This window comes from Cyanistes caeruleus, chromosome 1 (genome assembly GCF_971803275.1).
Source record: "Cyanistes caeruleus chromosome 1, bCyaCae1.hap1.1, whole genome shotgun sequence".
NCBI lineage: Eukaryota > Metazoa > Chordata > Aves > Passeriformes > Paridae > Cyanistes > Cyanistes caeruleus.
Window position 1 is genome coordinate 97360355 of NC_141701.1, and position 22521 is coordinate 97382875.

At 47.9% G+C, this 22521-nt stretch overlaps 1 protein-coding gene across 2 annotated transcripts; it reads left to right on the forward strand.

Annotated features, from left to right (window-relative positions):
* Window positions 1-2268: 2268 nt before the first annotated feature.
* On the forward strand, window positions 2269-6492 carry LOC111923917 (uncharacterized). 2 transcript variants are annotated; one of them, XM_086843918.1, is made up of 7 exons: window positions 2269-4031; window positions 4179-4397; window positions 4496-4599; window positions 4696-4746; window positions 5061-5427; window positions 5825-6001; window positions 6301-6492. In XM_086843918.1, the coding sequence occupies exons 1-7, from the start codon at window positions 3026-3028 to the stop codon at window positions 6402-6404; spliced, it is 2028 nt and encodes a 675-aa protein (XP_086700044.1). In that variant the 5' UTR covers window positions 2269-3025; the 3' UTR covers window positions 6405-6492. The 2 variants fall into 2 exon arrangements, with proteins under 2 accessions (XP_086700044.1, XP_086700049.1); XM_086843923.1 differs by lacking the exon at window positions 6301-6492 and having other exon boundaries at window positions 2968-4031; window positions 5825-6217.
* The last annotated feature ends 16029 nt before the right edge of the window (window positions 6493-22521 follow it).

The following is a 22521-nucleotide window of genomic DNA, read 5'->3' on the forward strand; positions in this document are numbered from 1 at the left end:
GTAAACCCTCGTGGACTGCATGCCTGACAAATCTGCCCAACCCATGTCACACACATACCTGAATTTGGAAGCTCACAATATGTACACTTAGCCACTGATACCTTCTCATCAGCAATATGGGCTACAGTGCACACAGGAGAAAAGGGTTGGGATGCCATTGCACACTGGCGGTCAGCCTTGGCTGTTTTGGGCATCCCTCACACCATCAAAACAGACAATGGTCCTGCATACACTTGACAGCAAACAAGACATTTCCTACAGCTCTGGGCTGTAGCACACCACACAGGAATTCCTCAAATAGCAATGGGACAAGCCATTGTGGAAAGAGCACATGGCAGTGCACTTAAAACATATTACTGAAAAAGAAAAGGCAGGAATGTCTGGTGAGGGTGAGACACCACAGAGCAAGATAGCTGAGGCTGTTTACACACTAAATCACCTAACAGGATCGGAAAAGTCCCAGAGCACAGTCATTTTAAATCCCTTTCTATCATTACAATTACATCTGGAGATGAACAGTTGCCTAAAGCCAAGGTAATGGTGAAAGATCTTCTCACTAAGAAGTGGGGAGGCCCATGGAGTTTCATGACCTGGGGAAGGGGATATGCCTGTGTTTCCACAGACACTGGAACAGAATGGGTTGCTGCCGGATGTGTCTGTCCTGCTCTATGTCCTGCCCGGGAGCACAAACAACACCCTCCTGACAGAACCTCAATGGATGTAATGGAGAAGATTGAAGAGGAGTGACCAGAACAACTTGCTCATTTACCTCATGGATATCAGAGACTCTTGAAAAGGACAGTTCATTTAAAAACCCTTTGTTTACAAAATGGTTTTCTGCTGAGTTGTTCTCACGATTCTAAATGTTGAATGTTTTGGTTTCTTGTTTCTAGAGTTCAAGAACAATGTCAGTTCTAAGCAGTTCCTTGTTTTTAATGTTCAGTTGTAACTTGTAAGAATAAGTAGATAACCCATGGCATGTTAGCTTGAAGGATTGTGATCTTACCTGCCAGTTCCTGGAAGTGAGTGTTGCAAACTCAATTTAGTACACCAAGAATGTTGCTAGCCGAAGAGAACTAAGTTAGTCAAATTAATTGAAAAACTTCAAATGAAACCTATGCTGTAGCTGTTACCATGTCTGCAAAGGGCCCTTGCAGCTAAGACAACAGAGAGCAATTTCTATTTTTTGAATGTAACTGAAAAGGGTGAATTGTTGAAGTAGTGTCACAGTGCAGCTGGTCTGGACTGGACAAAGGAAATCTAGACATAAGACAAATCTAGTCTGGCTAGCCTAATTTATGTGTGAACAACTGCACACCACTGGCCAGGAGGCTGGGCAGGGAAAGAAGTATCAGCCAATGGCTGTCTGGCCTGGGAAATTTGAACTGAGTATTTAAGTGAGTTGTAAATAATAAATGAGGCTGTTTGTCTCACGAGCACCTGGAGCATGCGTCGTGCATTCTTTGTCTCCCCATCCACAACCATCAGTTCCACACACACCCACTCCTTCCCAAAGCTCCTTCCAGACAGCATCTGCTACAGACACATCCCCCGCTGCCATCCCTTGGCCAGGGGCCTCGTGGCTCATGCCAGACACTTCTTTGTCCCAAGGAAGCCTCCTCCCAGGAAGGGGGGAGCCCCCCACAGCCCAGGATTCTCCAGCTCAGCCCCCCTAGAGCCAGGCCTCCTTCTGAGCCCCACATGCCCTGAGCCAAGTGGGGATTGGTGGCCATCTTGGCCACAGCAAGCACAAATAAATTGAGGTTCAAACATAGGACAAGAGAAAAAGGGCCAGCAAAACCTCAGCTCTGGGCATGAGGAGAGCAGACTTCAGGCTGCTCAGGGAACTGGTACGCAAGGTCCCCAGGAAAAATGTCATTGAGGGTGCTGGGCTCCATCATTGCTGGTCACTTTGGAAACATCACCTCCTAAGAGCACAGGAGCAGGCGATTCCCAAATGTTGGAAGCCAAGCAGGCCAAAAGGCTGGCTGCCTGAACAGGCAGGTTGTGTGGGAAAGAGGATGGAAAAGGAAGTTGTGTGCCCAGTGGAAGTGAGGTCAAGAGAAGAATACACAGATGTTTCTTGCCACTGGAGGGAGAAATTTGCTATAGTGAAAGCTCAGCTGGAGAGGAAGGTGGCCAGAAATGTGGGACACAATAAAAAGTGTTTTAAAATACATTAATGGAAAAAAAAAAAAAAACATTGTAGAAATGACATTGTCCCCTTCTAGGGTGTGGATGGTCACCTCACAGACAGGGACAGAGACATGGTACAGGTCTTTAGTGCATTCTTTGCCTTTGTCTTGAACACTCATCCCTCCCTTCCCAGTGGAAAACATTGCATTGTACCAAGGGACACTGCAAAGTCCTTGAAGAGGGCAAGTCCTGCTCAGTGGAAAGCAAACCAACCCTGTTTGATCCACAGCACTCCCATCCAAACCCAACATGTGACAGCTATTGGGAAGAAAGACACCTTATCCCAGTCAAAGCCAGAGCAGTGGAAGCACCATAAGCACTCCTTGGCAAATCCTGATTTATTTAGAACAGAGGCACTGCAGAAGTCAGTGAGCTGCTAACAAAAAACTCTTCCTGCCCTCAACAGCCAGTTCAGGAGAGCCCCCCAGAGACAGAGGAACTCCCTTTGTCTCTGGAGGATTTTTTTCAGGCACAGAGTCGTGTTTGTTTCCAGCTGGTAGTGCTGCAGCATCTTGGGAGCTGTGGGGTTGACACTGCTGGCACCAGCACCCTTCCTGATGTGCCACCATTTGGTCCAGGGAATGATTCATTGCAACAGACTGAGCTCCCGTTCTTACTTCCAGGCTTTTTCGGGCCACGTCCATCTTCAGAGATGAGCCACTTCTGCTGATCCCTGAGGTGGGCTGGGCTGTGACTGCACAAAGGGGCTGAGAGCTGGCATGAGGCAGGGCAGTGATGTGCCACAGTTGTCCTGGCCACAGCACTGTGACATCATTGCCTTGGCGCTATACAACACGGGCCAGCACCCACAGCTGCCAGTGCAGTCGCGATGGGGCGTGCCGGAGTCATGGATGACGGTGTTGTCCTGATGACTGCGCTTCTCCTGCTGCTGGCCGCTGTGGCTGTCTGGTGGGCTGTTGGCCACTGGCAACCATGGAGGCAGCAGACAAGGAAGGCAAAGGAGAGCAAGCGTCGCTGGGTCTGGCCTAGAGGCTCACAGAGGAAGCAAGGAGCCCCTGTGGCTCCGAGATACTCCAGGCCCCTGGCGGCCCCTGGCAAGTGGCCACGTGCTCCCGCGAGCCCTCTGGGCATCTCCTGCAGCTGGGGCTCCTGCATGGCAGTGGCCCAGGAGCTGCAGGATGTGATGCTGCTGCTCTGGGATCGCAACGGGACATGTGTGCCACTCTACTCTGGGATGTGGCAGGCCCTCTGGAGAGAACTGGAGGAGCTGGTGAACCGAGGCCACCTGCCCTGTTGTGGCTCGTCTGGTTCCTCCAGAAGCCTGCATCACCCCAAGAGGCTGCTCCCAGGAAGATTCTCCACCCCTGGGAAAGCCTCAAGCCCTGCAAGGATGGCACACCAACAGAGACCCACCATCCTTGCAGGAACCTCAGGCTGTCAGAGACCCTCCATTCTGCCAGGAGCCTCTGCTATCTCTGACAGCCTCCATCCCTCGCAGAGGCTCAGGGAGACCTGTCCGCCTGCACAAGGTGCAGAGCCCATCGACAGTTCTTCCAGCTCCCTTGGACTCACAGACTTCAACAAGAAGGGTACAACCCTGACCATTGACGTGGCCAGGGAAAGCCCAGAAGTCCAAGTGGGAGCCCAGCCCAAGCCAGGGGAGCCTTCTCAGGAGCAGCTGGCGGAGCAGCAAGCATCCTGGAAGCAGCAGTTGTCATCCCACAGCTGCCAGAATGCTGTGCAAGTTGTGCCAGCTGGCAACAGCCCAAGCCTGGTGGTGGAGACGACCCTCAAGACACCAAGGAAGTTCCTCCATCTCCAGGAAGCTGCCCCAAGACGGCCCTTGACTACCGCCAAGGCCTTTCTAAGAGCAGGTAAGATCTCCTGAGGAGCTGTCTGAGGCTGGCCCAGTGCTCTTGAGGAACACCCCAGGCCAGGCCATGGCCCCTGAGAGCAGCCCAGTCCCTGGCTGTTTCCAGTGCCTCTGACGGCACGGCTTCAAAAACCCGTCTGCTTTGCAGCTGCTCCTGACACCCCCCTGTGCAAAGCCTTGGGCTGTAGCCCCGGCTGTTCTCAACACCAGAGTCCAGCCCACAGCGCCGGGGACAGTGACGGTGCCATCCAGCCACACTGCACTCCGGCTCCTGCAGCCTCTGCGTGCTCTGCTGTGCCAGCTCTGCTGCTCAACAGCCCGACGGCTGCAGGGCGGTGGCCACTGCTCGGCAGGCAGCAGGAAGCAGGTCAGAGCAACATGACCCACAGCGGCCCGGCCCGCTGCACTGGCGGGCATTTGGGGAGGTTCCTGGGCACAAGGCTGATGGCTCGGTCTCGGTCGCAGGGCAAAAGAAGACGCTGCAGGAGCTGTACCAGCTGGGTCCGCAGCTGGGGAGTGGTGGCTTCGGCACCGTTTTCTCAGGCATCCGCCTCTCTGATGGGAGCCCTGTGAGTGGCCATGATGGCCAGGCGTGCGAGGAGGGTGAGGGATGGGGAGGGGCAGGACTTGAGCTAAGCCTCTCTCTCTCTCTCCATGGCTTGCAGGTGGCTATTAAACGCGTGGCTCGGGACAGCGTCCTGCAGTGGGACGAGCTGGTGTGTGAGCGGGGCCAGCAGGACAGAGCGGGGCACGGCTGGCAGGGATAAGCCCGGGGTCCCGGGAGTGGGAGGTGGTAGATGGCTGGGGGAGCGGGCATGGGCTCAGCGTGCAAGCCGGGGCACTGTGGGCCCAGAGATGCCAAACATCGACAGTAGGGCTGGGCAGGGGGCACCTCCAAGCAACTCCTGGGCAGGAGGAATGCCAAGCAGCAGGGAGTCTGCCCAAGAGGGCACTGGGGCATCCCAGGCAGGAGGCAGCACAGCCACAGGGCAGCATCCGGCTTGCTGGAGGCATTGTCTCTTCCTCACAGCCCGACGGCACCCGTGTTCCCGTGGAGATTGTGCTGATGGAGAAGGTGGGCTCTGGCTGCCACAACATCATCCAGCTCCTTGACTGGTTTGAGCTGCCTGACAGCTTCCTGCTGGTGATGGAGCGTCCGGAGCCATCGCAGGATCTCCTGCACTTCCTGCTGGAGCAGGGGTTCCTGTGTGAGGAGTTGGCACGCTGGCTTTTCTGCCAGGTGCTGGAGGCCGTGCGGCACTGCACTGCCTGCGGCGTCTTGCACCGAGACATCAAGCCAGAGAACCTCCTCTTGGACCTGGACAGCGGCAACCTGAAGCTCATTGACTTCGGTTGCGGCACCTTTCTCCAGGAGCAGGTCTTCACGCAATTTGCCGGTGAGCCCACAGCCCGGGCCCTGCTGCCAGTGCCAGGCACTGCACGGCCCCATTCCCTCCTCGGCTGCAGTCTGCATCCTTCAGCTGGCTGCTGGCTGCCCTTTGACAGCAGATGCTGTGCCCCAGGAGCTGGCTGCTGGCCTTGCCGACAAGGGGAGATGCAAAAGCCGGGTCCTGGCCCCTCAGCTTAGCAGGCCCACAAGGGCTTGGGCTGCTCTGCTGCCCTTCTTTGCCTTGCAGAATGGTTTCTTGGCGTTGGCCAGTTGCCTGGGGGATGTGGGGTGGCCTCGGGGAGAAGTTGCGTCCATCGGTGCAGCTCCTGCCTCTGCCAGGAGGCGGGCAGCGGGCGCTGAAAGCCAGCAGCCTGCGTCTGGACAGCGCCACCCATCTCCCCTAGGAACACGCACGTACAGCCCACCCGAGTGGATCTGCCTTGGCGTCTACCATGGCCATTCAGCGACCATCTGGTCCCTGGGCGTGCTGCTGTATGTCATGGTGTGTGGCAACCTCCCCTTCCGGGAGGACCAGGACATCAGGTTGGGGCAGCCCTTCTTCAGGCAGCAGATCTCTCCAGGTTGGTATCTGGCCTCAAGAAGGCAGACTTTTGCAGATGGCAGCATGCAGCCCAGCATGGCCCTCACACAGCTGCACAGGACATGGATCTGCCCTCAAGAGCTGGCTGCAGGAGGTGGCCCGTGCAACTGAAGGAGGTGCACGTGTCCCACCGTGCCACTCTCCCACACAGGGCAGAGTCCCTTGGGAGGCTGGCACAGCTCTGAGCACACGCAGCGCGGCCCGGGCCCTGTGGGCGCCGTCAGCAGCTGAACAGGAGCCTTCTGAAAATGACCAGCACTTTCTGGCTTCTCTCCCCAGAGTGCCAACATCTGATCCGCTGGTGCTTGTCCAAGCACCCTGCGGACAGGCCAGAGCTGGAGGAGATCTTGCGCCACCCTTGGGTGCGGGGCCGGCGTTTCTGATGCCTTGCTGGAGCCTCTGCAGCACCCACTTCCTGAATCCCATGCGGGACTGAGGACCCAAAAAATAAAACCATAAACCATAAGCATATTCTAGGCTGTCAAGTCTGGTTCTTGTTAGCAACTCCAGCTAAAGAGACCTCTTGGGAAAAGGGGTAATCAAAGGCACTCCCTTCAGCCTCTGTCAAGCTTTTGATGCCTTTCCTCCAGGATGGTACTTTGGCGTCTTCAAGCACAGGCTGTAGTACAGCTAGGAGGGTGTTTAACAAGCCAAGAACTGCAACAGTGAAACAACAGCTGCCCTTTCAAACTCTCCAGCTTCTTGGTGTCTCCTGAAATGAAACTAGGGCTGTGTGTGCATTCCAAGGGCCAGCGGGTGGCAGGAGCCGAGCTGTTCTTCTGCTACCAAAGCTGTGCTTCTGGAAGCACCAAAACTTCCTTTCAGATTGAGCCCTGATGAACTCTTCCTCTTTCTTCCCCTGAAATGGGAGGCAGGGCTGGGCCTTTGACCAGCTGGCTCCACAGCTATGCAAGTCATGCACATGGAGCTCAAGGGAAATGTTGAGATGCTGGACTCACTTCCATGGTGCTGGGTTCCTTGCACTTCCCCAGAATATCTTCCTCTGCCTTAGAAACAACTCTTGGAGATGGAAAGTGCAGTAACTATTGTAGTCACAGGAAAGCAGCCAGTTGCCTGCCCTGGCCCTGTGAGCAGGTGCCATCTACTAAACCTCTGCCACCTTCTGTCTACTGCACTCACCTACCAAAACAGGTGTCAGGTAAATTAATCCACAAACACCAGAGGTTTATGTCCAAAAAGGAGACAGAGGAGTCCTTTTTCCTTTATTCAAATAAAGGGAGAGGCCATGGGGCATTCCCCTGGGATCTCTCAAATTTTTGGAGGGCACAGCCTCCTTTTTATCTTCATTCCTGGCCACTTGTCCCTTCTCTTTCCCCATAGGCTGAGGTACTTGAGAGGTACAGACTTCCCGGAACGCCTGATACCTGCGATACCTTCCCCCCGCCCAGTACATAATCCCTTCTTAATTCTTAACTTTGATGGAATTCATAGTGTTCTTTCAGTACCTCTTTGATCTTTCAGTGGAATCCATCCCATTGTTTCTGTTGTCTCACACTGATAGCTACATCTTAGCAGCAGACCCACAGCTTGTTTGTAAAGACAAACCCATCATTCCTCTCAATCCCTCTTTTTTTCATTTTTGTTAAGAATTCTCTTTACAAACTTTACTTATTGTTGACCCAGTTTCTTGTTCTTGGGTCCTTTTTGGCTTTGCAATTATTTGCAGTGGCATCACTCTCTGCCCTTTTGTAGCTATCTCTGGCTCACTAGGCACGGCTACTACCTGCATTCCTTTGATCACATGTTGAATGAGTTGTATTAAGCAGGGGATCATGCTTGGTCAAAAGATTAGAGTTGCTACAACACATAAGAGGAAAAAAAGCATTTCTTTGACCCATAGGCCACCAGGTAACCATGAAAACATGTCCCATTACCATCCTTTCCAAGTTTGGACCGCTACATGTGCTAACTTTCTTATTCTTTTTGTTATTTGCTTTACCACTTTTCCATTGTCATCTATTTGCAAACAGCAGTTTGAGTCCTTACATTTTCCACACACTTCCCCTTCTTCTGCTAATAAATAGTCTAATACTATCTGATGTTGAGATACTGCATTTCTTATCTGAGTAGACTGGTCAGCAAGAAGGTCAAGAGCTGTAGCTGTCTGGTTGATTATTATTTCAAAGACAGCTTGCAACCTAATTATCCGATTTCAATTATAAATGGGTTCTCGGGCACCTGATATTAATTCATTTGGCTTCCAGGTAGCTGGTCCATAGTGTTGTATGATTCGTTCAGGTGGCCATTCATATTTCCCCCACCTTTGGGTGCTCCTTCCAGCCAGGGATGTATCAATTGACCGCTTCTCTCTAATTACATCATCATATACTTGGATTCCTAACTGATTTCCTTGAACTTGTGGTAGCAGAAAGAACAGTGCTCTAATATACCCCACACAACATATCCCTGACCAGTTTGGGGGTAGCCTGCGGTAAGCATTTTGGCCACAAATCCAGTAATGCCCCTTTAGAGCCCAGGTCCCATTAGCAAAGGGACCTTTCTAATTTTCATCATCATCTGCTGGGTCAAAATACAGTTTGCTTCCAGGGTCTAGTGGTCCACCACTAGGCAACAATAGTTGCCTCGCCATAAGAATCACAATATTGACATTTCCAAGCTCCTACATGAGGTTTCCACTTGCAATCACATCCCACGTCTGTTTTATTAGATCTGGACCAGAACTTATTGAAAAGGGTTCGAGTTCCATTCTGGTTTTGCCATTTCCCTTGATAGTCTCAGACAACATGTGTCTTACTTGTGGAATTATCCCAGGGGCAGCTTAAAAATAAAGGGTGAAAAAACGTATCCTTCCCCACTGCTTTACAGCCTTCAAAATTCTTTTGGTCATGTTGGAGTCTGGAATACAGAGTGTGTGCCCTTGTTTCTGATACTTAGCTATAAGATCTAGAAAAACACTGAATTTCATATAATATGAAATTCATGAGCATGTTTTCATGGTGAAACATGAAAACAAATGTTAAAGTTAGATAGAAAAAGCTAAAAGTGTAAGTGTGTAGATTAGAAAGTTTTTTTTAATCACTGGGTGAAAAAGTTAGTTTAGAGAACAGGAGACAAGATGGAGGATTTAGGGTGTTGTCCCTTGTCCTTCTTCTTTCTTCTTCATGTTCTTCTCCTGGAGGTTTTTGGGTAATAGTAAGTGATTGGTTAGAAAATGCCGCAGTGCTGCACACAGGTGATGGGTCATTGGGTCATTAAGAAAAATAATATACGTGTCTATTGTTAATTGGGTAAAAATAGGTATAAAGATAAAAGAACTGTGTATTTCGGGGCCATTTTGTGCATCAGACACGAAGTGTGCCACAAGGCCTTGTTTGTACCATCAGAAGAAAGAAACGTGCCAAATTGCAAAGATTAACCTTGTGTAGCCAGCCTGGAAAGACCTGTTAAGTTTTGTGATGACCTGTTAATAAACATGAGAAACAAGATTCTAACAAGCTCGGGAGTTTTCTTTGAATCTTAAGAACTGAGATAAGCAGGACTCCCCACGAGGGAGGATCCCAAAAGAATTCAGTCCAAAGGAGGCTGAGAAATCTAAGAATAAAAAGAAAAATACAGAAGAGATGCAACAGAAACAGAGGAACAGAAAAAGGATTTTTTAGAGAAAAGTTACAGCTGTTATAAATGCAACGGCAAATTAAAGATTAACAAAGATTAATTTATTATAAATTAATAAAGCAACAAACAGTGAGGAAAAAACCACAATAAATGGACAGCGCAGCGCTGGGTGGACAGGGTCTATACGCAAGGTATAGGTGTTCCCAAATCCACGTCTGAGGGTCCTCTGGCCTGGGTTTTTATAGGGATTTTATGTCCCCAGGCTAGAATTCCAACCAGTTTCCATTCACCAAATGTCCCTGATTGTCGGGTGAATGGATTTCCTGGCCTAGAACATTGAGTCAGTAAGTATCCGGGCAGAGTCTCCTCAAATGTAAAGTGAGTCTGTATGTATTTTAACATATTTCATCACAGCGGGATTGAGAGATCCGGGCTGGTGCCGATGGATATCTCAGAGGAGTAGTCTCTTCTTTGTCTTTCTTGATTGAGTTTCTGTAGTATGGGTTTGGCAGGTGTGGTGTTCGATTCTGGCAACGACCATTTTCCTGGGGCTCGTCCCTTTTGTCTTGCTTGATGGTCTCCGGCCGAAATCGGCCGGGCGTTGCCTTTCTCTGGAGGTAGACTTTTAGGCTGGTTCTTTTGTTTTTGTGATGGCCTGTGTCCTGTCTTTTCCTCCGAGTTGATGAGTCTGCTGAAACCTGTTATCTGGGGGGGTTCTTTTGTAATTCGTGGTTTTTGGAAAAGGAATTCTATCTCGACTGGGAGGAGAATTCCTTATTCCATACTTACATTTAGTTATAATTATACATACTTTATTTAAACTTCTTATTCCGAATTTTTATTTACCCAATTCTTTATTACAGTCCCTCACCTAATAATTTGAACACATTAAAAATTTGTGTTTTCATACTTTTTCAGAGGAATATCAGGTTAAATAATGTCGTTTTCCTCTTGGTCTAATTCTTTTATATTTTCTGTGGACAACATATGTTTATTTTCAAATTCCCTCAATGCCTTAACCGCATTTTTATTCTCTTTTTCTTCTTCTAACTTCATGATTTTTGAAAGAAGGGTAGTGTTTCCCTGTGCCTTTTCTGGGTCTATTGGGAGAGAGGCAATCTGCATTCCTTGAACGACAGAATGTATCAGTCTGATCAGACAAGGAATCAGGCAGGGTAGGAAGATGACTCCGGCAATAGAACATCCTATAAAGAATACTAGCTTTTTCCACCATGCCCCTTGCCCAAAAATTTGATCCCACCAAGAGGCTTGGAGAATCGAATTCCACTTCTGGACGGGTACATGGGCTACTTTCTTTATTTCAGCGGCTAGACCCTTTATAGTTTCTCCGAAGTCATCTATCTCCATGCAACACTCTGACTCGTTATATCTGCCACACACTCTTCCCTCTTCAGCTAGCAAATAGTCGAGAGCGAGTCTGTTTTGGTAGACAAAAGCTCTCATCTGAGAATGTTGTTTTGCTAGGAGTTCCAGGGCTTCTGAAGTGTGATTTGAAACAACTTCTACCACAGCCTGTAACCGAATGAGCCGATTAAGGAGGTAGATTGGGGTCCTGTATCTCCAGCTGCCATCATTTGCCCATGTTGCCGGTCCATAATATTGTATGATTCTTTCGGCGGGCCATTCCTCCCCCTTCCACTGGTGGTTACCTCTGGCTATTGGTAGTTCTCGTTTCAATTCCCTCTTTTGTCGGGCTAGGGTTTCAAAGAGGGGAGCACCTAAAGACCTGCTTTCATCTTTAGGTAGTGTAAAGAAGAAAGGCCGAATTATTCCGAGTGTGCATGACCCTTTCCAATTTCTGGGCAATTCACTGTATGCTTTTTTCCCGCATATCCAGTAAATCCCATCCGGTGCCTTCTAATCTCTGTTAAGTTTTGCCGGGTCCTCCCAATATTCCCTCAGGCCAAGAAAGGCATGGAAGGGATTTGCCCCGTCCTGTTTGTTCCAACATAGACCAATTAGATCTATCCATTTGCAATTATTTTCCCGAGATTGGCTCCAATAGCCCTCGGGTGATTCCGGCTGCCAAATTTTTGTCTTTTTATCTGAATTTACCGAGAGAGTTTTTACACACGGGGTGTAACCAACTAGCTCGGTGAATTCCCTTCCTTCCCGACTGACACAAAAAGTTCCAATGATCCTCTTGTCAATTACCCACCCCTCTGGTCGCCGGGTTGTTTTGGATAATTTTAATCCTGTCCACTTAAGTAATTGTTCTGGGGTTAATCCTTCTCCCTTCCATGGCCATCTTTCGGCTGATTTCAGGCCACCACATATCTAACAGTTAGTCAATCTCAATTCGGTAGCTATTTCCTGCATCAGATCTATGAATAGATTCTGATTAGGGCCAGGTAGCTTCCAATTATCGTATTGTTTTTCCAGTTGTTCGTATTGTTCACTGAGAGAGTTTAACCTCTCCTGTTCGAGTCTTTTTTTCTTATTTTCCATTTCTTGCCTTTTTAGTTCAAGAGTTAATTGTTTTATTTTATTTTCGGGGTCTGAACCATCCTCGTCTTTTGCGAAACAGATCACCTGATCAAACTGCAGACACACTCTATCATCGTCATTTTTCAGTAAATCTAAAACTATCGGTTCATTACTGAATGACACTTTTGTTTCATGTTTCAGGTTCTTCCCTTCCCAGTACAATTTCCCCCCCATGGCACAATATTTTAAGTTTGCTTTATTGTAACACAAGGGGTTGACTCTGTGGTACGCAATGAACGTTGACTGTTTCTTTCCTCCAATCCAGACAGTTTTATTACACTGCCCGCAGACCGAGATTGGGGAAACCCCTCTTATATTTCTCTTATTTCGTAGGTGGGTCGCTTGGACCTCTTTTTCCCCTGTGTTATGGGGTTGCCTTTTTCCAGTACTTATCCCCGGGGTGGAGCACCAAATTTTTCCTTCCAGCTTACACAGGTCCATTTGGGTACCGTTTGCCCAACATTCTCCTGCGTGCAACTCCGGAGGGCAGGCAATCCATGGCTCGGTTCGCGAGACAGTTGGGCACTGCTCACACTTCCCCAGGGAGGTCGTCCCCGGAGACGCCTCAGGGCCCGTTCTCTCGGTCCAGCACATGGCTAGGTTCAGGATCGTCAGGATTCCCCACAATCGCATCCCTCTGCCATTCCCTCCGCCCGTATAGGAACATACGGCGGGGATAACCATCTTCTCGGCAGCAAGGACTGTCTTCAGGGGCTCTTGACGTTCTGATGGCAAACCTTCTTTTAAAGGTTGCCCACCGAGATGCCTTGATCGTGCCGCTCCTGCACGGTACCTTTACGTTCCGGCGGCACTCTATTATTAGAGGTTCCGCCTTACAGTCCAAATGGCCTCGTAATCCTTTTTGAAAAAATCGGAACCACTCAGGAGAGTCGAGTTCCAAGATACCCACCCGGGTAGCAAGTGCTAGAAAAAGGTTGGTCTGTTCTAATTCCTCTTTGTAACACGCGGCACACAACCCTTTCGGTTTTTGCCCTCCTAAACAATGAGTCACCCACGTTTGTTTACAATATGCACACTTAAAATGTACAAAAGGAAAACAATAACATTCAAAATTGGTGCAACTTATCTTGTCTTCGTTGCTCATTTGTTGTTTCGCTGAAGCTTGATTTTCAAATCTCCCGGAGGGGTTACAATTTTCCACTCGGGGGAGTCGCGAACCGAAACTTTCTTCACTCGGGAAGAGTGTGTCCAGCCTTTTTCAGCTGTGCGAACCGCGGTGTCTGTAGTCAGGAGGACGAGGAATGGTCCTTCCCAGTGGGGACTGAGGGGTTGCTCTTTCCACACTTTGATCAGTACCTTGTCCCCTGGTTGAATTTGGTGGATCGGAAATCCCAACGTGCTGCTTTGAGGAATCAATCCTCTTCTCCTTAACTCCTGTAAGTTTTTATTTATAGAAATGAGATAAGGTTGGAGTTGAACATCCTCTGTTTGAGGATGTTCGACCGGCATACCATGCTTGTACGGCATTCCATACAACATTTCAAAGGGGGATAGTCCTGTTTCTGAGTTCGGCATGGTTCTTATATTCAACAATGCCAAGGGGAGACATTTGACCCAGGACATTTTTGTTTTAATTGTCAATTTGGATATTTGTGACTTCAAAGTCTGATTCATCCTTTCCACTTGCCCCGAGCTCTGAGGGTGCCAAGGAGTATGATATTGCCATCTGATCCCTAACGCATCGGACAACTGTTTGATAATTTTCGAGGTGAAATGTGTACCCTGATCCGAATCAATATGGTCTATAATACCATACCTAGGAATTATTTCCTCCAGTAGAATTTTAGACACTGTTTGAGCCGTGGCCTTAGCTCTGGGAAAGGCCTCTACCCAATGTGTCAATTTATCTACTATAACCAATAAATATTTATTTCTGCTAATTTTCGGTAATTCCGTGAAATCCACTTGGATTCTTTCGAATGGTCGATATGAGATGGGCCGACCTCCCCAATTGGTTTGCCGAAAATTCGCTCTGTTTACCTTTTGGCATATCACACATCCCTGTACCTCTTGTTTTGCAAGCTCGAAGATTCCCTTACACCCGAAGAATTTTAAAAATTGTTCAGCCAATGCCCTGGTTCCCCAATGGGTTTGTGCATGTAGTCTTTTGAGTATCCCTTTTGCTATTCCCTTCGGGACCAACTCCCTCCCGTCAGGTAACCACCATTTACCCTCTTTGAAATGTCCCCCTACCTTTTTGAAGTCTTCCTGCTCCTTTTCTGAAGGAAGCACTGAAACCTCTGGGGGTTCCCTTGGGACTAGCTCAGAAATACTTACGGTTAACAATGCCGCTCTTTTCGCCTCTTTATCCGCTAAATTGTTTCCCCTTGTATGGAATTGTCGTCCGGTCTGGTGTCCTTTTACATGAACCACAGATATCTCCAGTGGCTCCCTGACTGCTTCTAAAATTTGTCTAATTATTTCCTCATGTACTAATCCTTTTCTTTTAGTGTTGATCAGACTTCTTTCTTCCCAAATTTTCCCGAAGGTATGCACTATCCCAAATGCATATCTTGAATCGGTATAGATGGTTCCCCTTTTTCCCTTCAAGCCTTTTAGGGCTTTTAGGAGAGCAAAAAGTTCACAAGCCTGTGCTGACCAATTTGCTTTTAGGGGACCCGATTCTACAGTCTGTCCTGTTATACCATTTATGATGGCATAACCCGATTTGCGTTTTCCCTCCATCATTCTCGAGGAACCATCGATAAACCATTTTTCTCCTCCTTCCAATTCCTGATCCTCCAGATCGGGTCTTACTTTAGTTTGTAATTCCACTGTTTCAATACAATTATGTAGTAGCTTTCCCGTTGGTTCCCCGTACAAAAATTGCGCAGGGTTTTGTGCAGAGGTTGTCCTTAATTCCAATCCTGGCGAACTGATTAACATGGCTTCATATTTCAGAAGCCTTGAATCGGTCAACCATTTCTCCGCTTTTTGTTGTAAGATATTTCTTACATCATGTGGAGTATAAACTATCAGGGGAGCTCCAAACGTTACCTTTTTGGCTTCCCCAACCAACAGTGCTACTGCCACAATTGCTTGCAGACACGTGGGCCAGACCCGACTGACTGGATCTAGGATTTTGGACAAAAACCCTATAGGTTTCTTCTTTTCTGCCCATTCCTGGGTTAAAACTCCTTGTGCTGTTTGTCTACTTATGTCGACAAACAGTTGAAACTCTTTTCTGATGTCTGGTAATGTTAAAACTGGAGCAGTGACAAGGGCATTCTTTAGTTCTTGAAATTTAATTTCGTCTTGCCCTGTCCATTTTAATCGATCTGTATTTAGTCTTTCATACAGAAATTTCACCTTTTCACTGTATCCCTCAATCCACTGTCTGCAATATCCCATGAGCCCTAAAAATTGCCTAATTTGTCTCTTGGTTTGTGGGGCAGGAAGTTCAAGGATTCCCATCACCCTTTCGGGATCTAATTTCTTTTTCCCTTCAGATATCCAATGTCCAAGATATTTTACTTCGGGCTCGGTGAATTGCAGCTTGGATTTAGACACTTTCAACCCCTTTTGTCCCAGAAAATTCAGCAGGGAAATGGTACATTTCTTCACCTGCTCTTCCGTGATCCCGGCGATTAGCAAATCGTCTACATATTGTAATAGTTTTGTCCCTTCCTCTGGAGTGAATTGGGTGAGTAGCTGCTCTAAGGCTTGTCCGAACAAGTTCGGAGATTCAACGAATCCTTGTGGAAGGACCGTCCACCGCAATTGCTGATTTCGATTGGTATCTGGGTCCTCCCACTGGAAAGCGAAAAAATCCCTACTCCCTTCATCTAGAGGACATGTCCAGAAAGCATCTTTTAAATCAATTACACTATACCATACATCCTCTGGTGAGAGTCTGTTTAGTAAAGTGTAAGGATTTGCTACTACCGGAAACCTGGTTCGGGTTCTAGCATTTACAGCTCTCAAGTCCTGAACCAATCGGAAGTTCCCATCGGCTTTCTTTACTGCCAGGATGGGGGTGTTATGTGGGGACATGCAGGGCTCGAGCGTGCCTCCTTTAAGCAGCTCGTCAATTATTAATTTCAAACCCTTCCTCCCTTCGGCGGGGATGGGGTATTGTCGGATCCTTATCGGATTCTCTGGATTCTCAATTTCAATTTTGATGGGAGCAATATCTAATTTTCCCACTTCCCCCTTTGAGTGCCATACTCGGGGGTCAATTTCCTTTTCATCTTTTGAAGTTAAATGCAACACCTTCACTACTAATTCTGAATTTTTCACAATGATATTTATTCCTAAAGCTATGATCATATCTCTTCCCAATAGGTTGTAGTCGGCTTCTTCTACAAGCAACAAATTTCCTAAACATATCTTATTTTCTGACTCGATTTCCACCTCCTTGATTACCGAGACTTTAAATGGATCTCCTTTTGCGCCAATTACAATTACTTTTTCTTTACTCGTTTCACACCCTATAGGCAATTTCTGCAGGGTGCTTCTCTCAGCCCCGGTATCAACCAGGAAACTCATTTCCTGGCGGTGGGGACCTACCTTCAATTTTATCAAGGGCTCTTTTGCTGTTACTGTCCCCATTTGGAAGAGCCCAAGACCCCCCTAATCTTCTTTAAATATTTGTTCATCTTTTATTCGTTTCCTGCAATCCTTTTTTATGTGTCCTACTTTCTTACAGTAGAAGCACTCAGGAGGATCCTTTCGAGGAGGAGTTTCCTCCTTTTGGGATCCTTTTTGTTTTTTAGGTATCGGCTTTCCCTGTTTCTGTTCGTGTTTTTGAACTTCTTTTACTGCAGCCACTAATATTTTGGCTTGAAGTTTCTGTTTTTCGTCTTCTCTCCTCATATAAACCTTCTGAGCTTCCCTTAGAAGCTCTTGGAGACTCTTCTCCTGCCATCCATCAATTTTCTCCAGTTTCTTCCTAATGTCCTCCCATGATTTAGCCACAAACTGCGTTTTCAGCAGGACCTCCCCCACCGGAGAACTGGGATCAGTCCCGGAATAAATTTGCAGACTTCTCCGCAGCCTTTCTACCCATTCGGTAGGGGATTCCTCTTTTCCCTGACATTCCCCAAATACTTTGCTAATGTTCTGTCCTCTGGGGACCGCCTCTCTTATTCCTTGCACGATGATATTCCTCAAATCCATCATGCTTCTTCTCCCTTCTTCGGTCTGGGCACTCCAACTCGGGCTCACACTCGGCCACTTTTGGTCACCGGGTGTTCCCTGCGGGTGCCGCCTTTCCCAATCCCTGATGCCCGCCTGTTTAATCATCTCTCTCTCTTCCTGGCTAAACAGGGATCTCAGGATGGCCATGAGATCTTCGTAGGTGTAAATACTACTCCCTAGAAAATCGTCTAATCTTTTGGCCACTCCAAATGGGTCATCTAGCAGTCGCCCCATTTCTTTTTTGAATGCTCGTACATCCCCTGAGTTAAGGGGCACGTTTACAAATCCAATTACTCCGGGGGCGGTTGGCACTTCCCTGAGAGGGAACATTCGGTGCCCACTTTCTGTCTCTCCCCATTCTCCATTCCCTATTTTTGATTTCCACCGAGTCCTGCTTGCAGGAGGGGAACTGGAGTTTGCGGGAGGGTTTCCCCTCATTGCTGGCGGGATGTCTGCCGCAGCTAAGTGACTCAGAGGGTTCCCTTCGGATACTTTCGGTGGTCCCAGCTGTGGTGGCCGGACCGGGATTTGTGGAGGGGGTAAGCCCCATCCTTGCGTCAACACCGACTCCAAAGAGGGTGCGGTGGCTGGGTTTTCTGCAGGTGGGGGGGTAGTGAGGGTTTCTGGCACTACTCCCGGTGGTTGAGGGGAGCGTGCCTCTGCTAGTTGCCCCATGGAACCCTCGGGTGCTGATGGTACTACTTGGTCCATCACCGGAGGCTCTACTGGCCCGCGGTACGGAGGGGGTAAGTGATCCAGGGGTTCCCAGGTCTCTGTCTTATGTTCGTTTTTCTGTTTCACTGGAAACAGCCGCACTCTGGTATTTAACCAGAGTTTGGCATACTCTTTCTCCTCGCCGTCTGGCGAGACCTTTTTCTCTACGTGTGCGAGTAATTCCCTGCACGTCCATTTATCAAATGTTCCCAATACTGGCCAAGTGAGACATTTTCTCAGTTCTTGTCCTCCCCAGATCTCGGCACAGTAATAAATCATTTTTGCCTTTGATTTTTCTCGTTTCTCGGGACAAATTTCCCAATTTCTCAACATCCACCCTAAAGGACTCTCTGGTGGGATGTCTAGCATTTGCTTTGATTCTTCTGATGGGCTTTTCTCGTTATCTAGTTTCTGCGTTTTACTTTTTCTCTGTCCCATTTTCTTACGATTCTTACCTGCTCTGCGTTGTGTTCGTCTTTTTCTTCGTCTGAAAGTCCTAGATCGCACCAATACTTACCTCTCGGTTAGCTGTACCGGGGTTTTCTCGATGTTCCGACTTTCTAAATCTTTTGGCTGAGAGAGTTTACCAGTTCCAGAGCTCGACTGGACGTCCCTTCCTCTCTCAGCCCCCTTTGATCGGTCCCCTGAGACTCCCTTTAGCCTCAGGCTTTACGAGTAAGGAAAGAGAGACCCTTTCACACAGAATCGCTTCCTTCGCGGCCGGCCAATTCCCTCGCGGGAGGATGGAAACGCGGCCTTGAAGTCCACACTCGCTTCGTGACCAGGTCACGTCTCTCACAAACTCGCCCGATCACCCGCTCAACCTCACAGTACTTACAGCAATTTTCCTGCGAGGGCGTCTTCGTGCACGTATGACTTTTTATGAGCTACCAAGCCGCGGCTTTCCCGAAGGCTCCTGCCTTCCCGAGCTCTCTGGATCCGTTCCTCTTTATTATGGTTTTTCCTCAGCCTAAATTTGGTTCGGCAATCGGAGCGAACTGCGGAGGGTCTCTGCTCCCCAGGCCGCTGAACTCAGCGGGGGTACCCCCCTGGACAGCGAGATTCTCCCACAGTTTCTTCCGATCCGAGTCACGGCACCAATCTGTTATAAATGCAACGGCAAATTAAAGATTAACAAAGATTAATTTATTATAAATTAATAAAGCAACAAACAGTGAGGAAAAAACCACAATAAATGGACAGCGCAGCGCTGGGTGGACAGGGTCTATACGCAAGGTATAGGTGTTCCCAAATCCACGTCTGAGGGTCCTCTGGCCTGGGTTTTTATAGGGATTTTATGTCCCCAGGCTAGAATTCCAACCAGTTTCCATTCACCAAATGTCCCTGATTGTCGGGTGAATGGATTTCCTGGCCTAGAACATTGAGTCAGTAAGTATCCGGGCAGAGTCTCCTCAAATGTAAAGTGAGTCTGTATGTATTTTAACATATTTCATCACAGCGGGATTGAGAGATCCGGGCTGGTGCCGATGGATATCTCAGAGGAGTAGTCTCTTCTTTGTCTTTCTTGATTGAGTTTCTGTAGTATGGGTTTGGCAGGTGTGGTGTTCGATTCTGGCAACGACCATTTTCCTGGGGCTCGTCCCTTTTGTCTTGCTTGATGGTCTCCGGCCGAAATCGGCCGGGCGTTGCCTTTCTCTGGAGGTAGACTTTTAGGCTGGTTCTTTTGTTTTTGTGATGGCCTGTGTCCTGTCTTTTCCTCCGAGTTGATGAGTCTGCTGAAACCTGTTATCTGGGGGGGTTCTTTTGTAATTCGTGGTTTTTGGAAAAGGAATTCTATCTCGACTGGGAGGAGAATTCCTTATTCCATACTTACATTTAGTTATAATTATACATACTTTATTTAAACTTCTTATTCCGAATTTTTATTTACCCAATTCTTTATTACACAGCTAATTATGGAAGTAACACCTTACCCAGCTACCATTACTGAGCTTAACATGTGTTTGATTCTATCTGCCTCGGTATCTGGAACAGCCATAAGGAGGGCAGTTTGGGGTCCAACAATCTAAACTCAAAGATAAAGTCCAGTCACAAACGCTCTTTCCCACATATGTGCTTCCTGTTCTCTTTAGGCAATATGCCTCTTCCAGAAGAATGAAGCTGCCATGGACTTCCTTCTTTATCCCAAAATCCTGTTCCATTATGGACTTCACTCAGGGTGCATTCACCTTACTAACCTTGGTTGAATGCAGAGACACCTGGCCATATCTGTATACTTTATTTTATTTTTTTTTCTAATTGTTTTTTTATTAAACTTTTAAATTCTATAAAAATTATGTGAACCTCGTTTTTCACACAGTGAAGAAAGCTGTTTGCAGTGAAAAATCGCTAAAAATCCATAAGAGTTTCTGGCCTTATCCATACAAATAGAAGAAAATACTCAGAGCTAAGGGAGTCTGGATATCCACTCAACCACCTCCACTGCTGAAGGTGTGATTGCTCTTTTTACAAGAAATGGGATTAGAATATGACAAAAAAAGCTTTATTAGCTTTCATAACTTGGGCAAAGAACCACGTTTTAGATACAACCAAAGAAGTGGCTTTTGATCCAAATATGTGGGAATGGACTGGACGTTATATTCTTATAGCAGTCTCAAAGGGGGATGATGATGCTATAAAGGTTTTAAAAACTTGGAGATTCATTTTTAACATAATGAAACAGATAAATGCTGACCTGAAAAGCAGGAACAGAGCTCTGGAGAGGACAGAGAGAGTTTGGAACACCATTTCAAGACCCTGCAGGGAGCGGCACCACCAAACAGCTGTCCCGCGCAATACGGCTGCTTTAAATGCACCTCTCTCACCAGAACTGCTTTCTAGAGCGTCGTTTTCTACAACTCCCCCTTCTTTACTTATTAAAAGGGCATCTCCCAGAGATTTGGCTAATAACTTCTTAAAACATGAAAACATACGTAGGAAAATAATAATAATAATTAGGAAAACCCAAAAAATGTTTTCGAAGAGGGAGGCAACCGATCCTTTGAGTCCCCAGCTCCCAAAAAGGTCCTCAAACCACTGGGGCTCCTTTTCAGTCTTGAGTTCCTGGACCGCGTGTTGGAGTCTCTGGATGCGGGCATGGATGCCTTCACTGGGGCTGGAGAGGTTGTTGAGGGTTAGGTGTCCTTTTTTTTTTTTGTTTTGTGTTCTGGCCTGCCCGCGGAATTTTTACCCATTATGTGCTGGGACAACCTAACTACCGGTACTTAGGGGTGCTCGACAAAGGACAAAGAGTGGCCGGGCCCAGGGGGGGAAGGGGGCAGGAAAGGAGGGTGGGGACAGTTTTTTAGCTGGTTTTCTTTGGCTTCGGGGAAGGACGTTTGTTTGCTGGATCGCGGAGCTGCTGCAGTGGGGAGAAGGGAATTTTCGCCATCGCCCAGACGTAGCTGCTGCTTCTTCTCCTCCCCTCTTTGTTGGCGGCCTCGCACCCCCTGTCCTGCCGGGAGTGTGGCAGTGCCAGGCACCGCCGTGGAGCTGCTGATCCACCTCAGCCACCAGCCCAGGATCTCAGCTCATCCCTGCTGCTCCAGCTGAGTGTTCCTCGGAGCCCTGCAGGAGCACCGGGACTGACTGCCTGAGGGGTTTGTGAAAACAAAGCCTCTCCTCCATCCCATCTCAGCCGAGAAAGCTGTCACGGGGTCCCTGGTTCTGTGTTCTTGTTAATGCTGTAGTTATTGTTGTTTGTTTGCCTGGTTATACTAGTAAAGAACTGTTATTCCTATCCCCAGATCTCTGCCTAAAGGCCCCTTGATTTCAAAATTATAATAATTCGGAGGGGGGGGGGGGGGGGGGTCCTACATTCTTTCATCCCAAGGGAAGCTCCTGCTCTCCCTAGCAGACACCAGTCTTCTAGAACCAAGACAGAGGTTGAAGTAGCACAGCCTGTCAAACTCCTCGCTGCCGTGTCCATGGGCCGGGAGCAAAAAGTCTATGGCAGCTCGGTTTTGTAGCATGGCGTGCCCAACAGTCTCTTCATCTGTCAAGAGGTCACTCAGGATAGAGGAGGTCAGGTTGGCCTGCTTACCAAGCCAACACTGCAGGTGAGAAAGCTCACCAAGGGCTTTAGCAGCAGCTACCTGTTGATATATTGTTATGTATTAGTAAAGGCTTGTCTGCACAAACCAGTCTTTAAAATAAGTTGTGATATTAAAGGCTAAAGTCCTTGAAACGTTCCTGCATTAGAGAGAGTAAAGCAAAACAATATCCTTGTATGTAAGAGAAAGAATGTAAACCTGTGTGTATTAGCCAATAGTAATTTGCTTAGCCTGTGGGCTCTGTAGAACCCTATAAAAGGTGTGTTAATAATGGAAATAAATGGCGTTCACGTTTACTTCTGTGAAGGGTGGTGAATAGCTGGCGGTCTCTCAATATTTACCCTTCCAATTCTTTCCCCCATCCCACCAGGTGTGAATGAGTGGCTGCTTATCAAGCTCCACTTGCAACATAGGCAAAACGGGACTTTGGAAGTGGTAAAGATGCAAACCTCAGCATGTTGCAGGCAGT

Excerpts from the sequence above, each read along its gene's own strand:
- LOC111923917 (XM_086843923.1), top strand. The coding sequence starts at position 3,026 with ATGGGGCGTGCCGGAGTCATGGATGACGGTGTTGTCCTGATGACTGCG. Across the intron at positions 4,398-4,495 it reads CGGCAGGCAGCAGGAAGCAG|GGCAAAAGAAGACGCTGCAG; the intron begins GTCAGAGCAACA and ends TCTCGGTCGCAG. Across the intron at positions 5,428-5,824 it reads GGTCTTCACGCAATTTGCCG|GAACACGCACGTACAGCCCA; the intron begins GTGAGCCCACAG and ends CATCTCCCCTAG.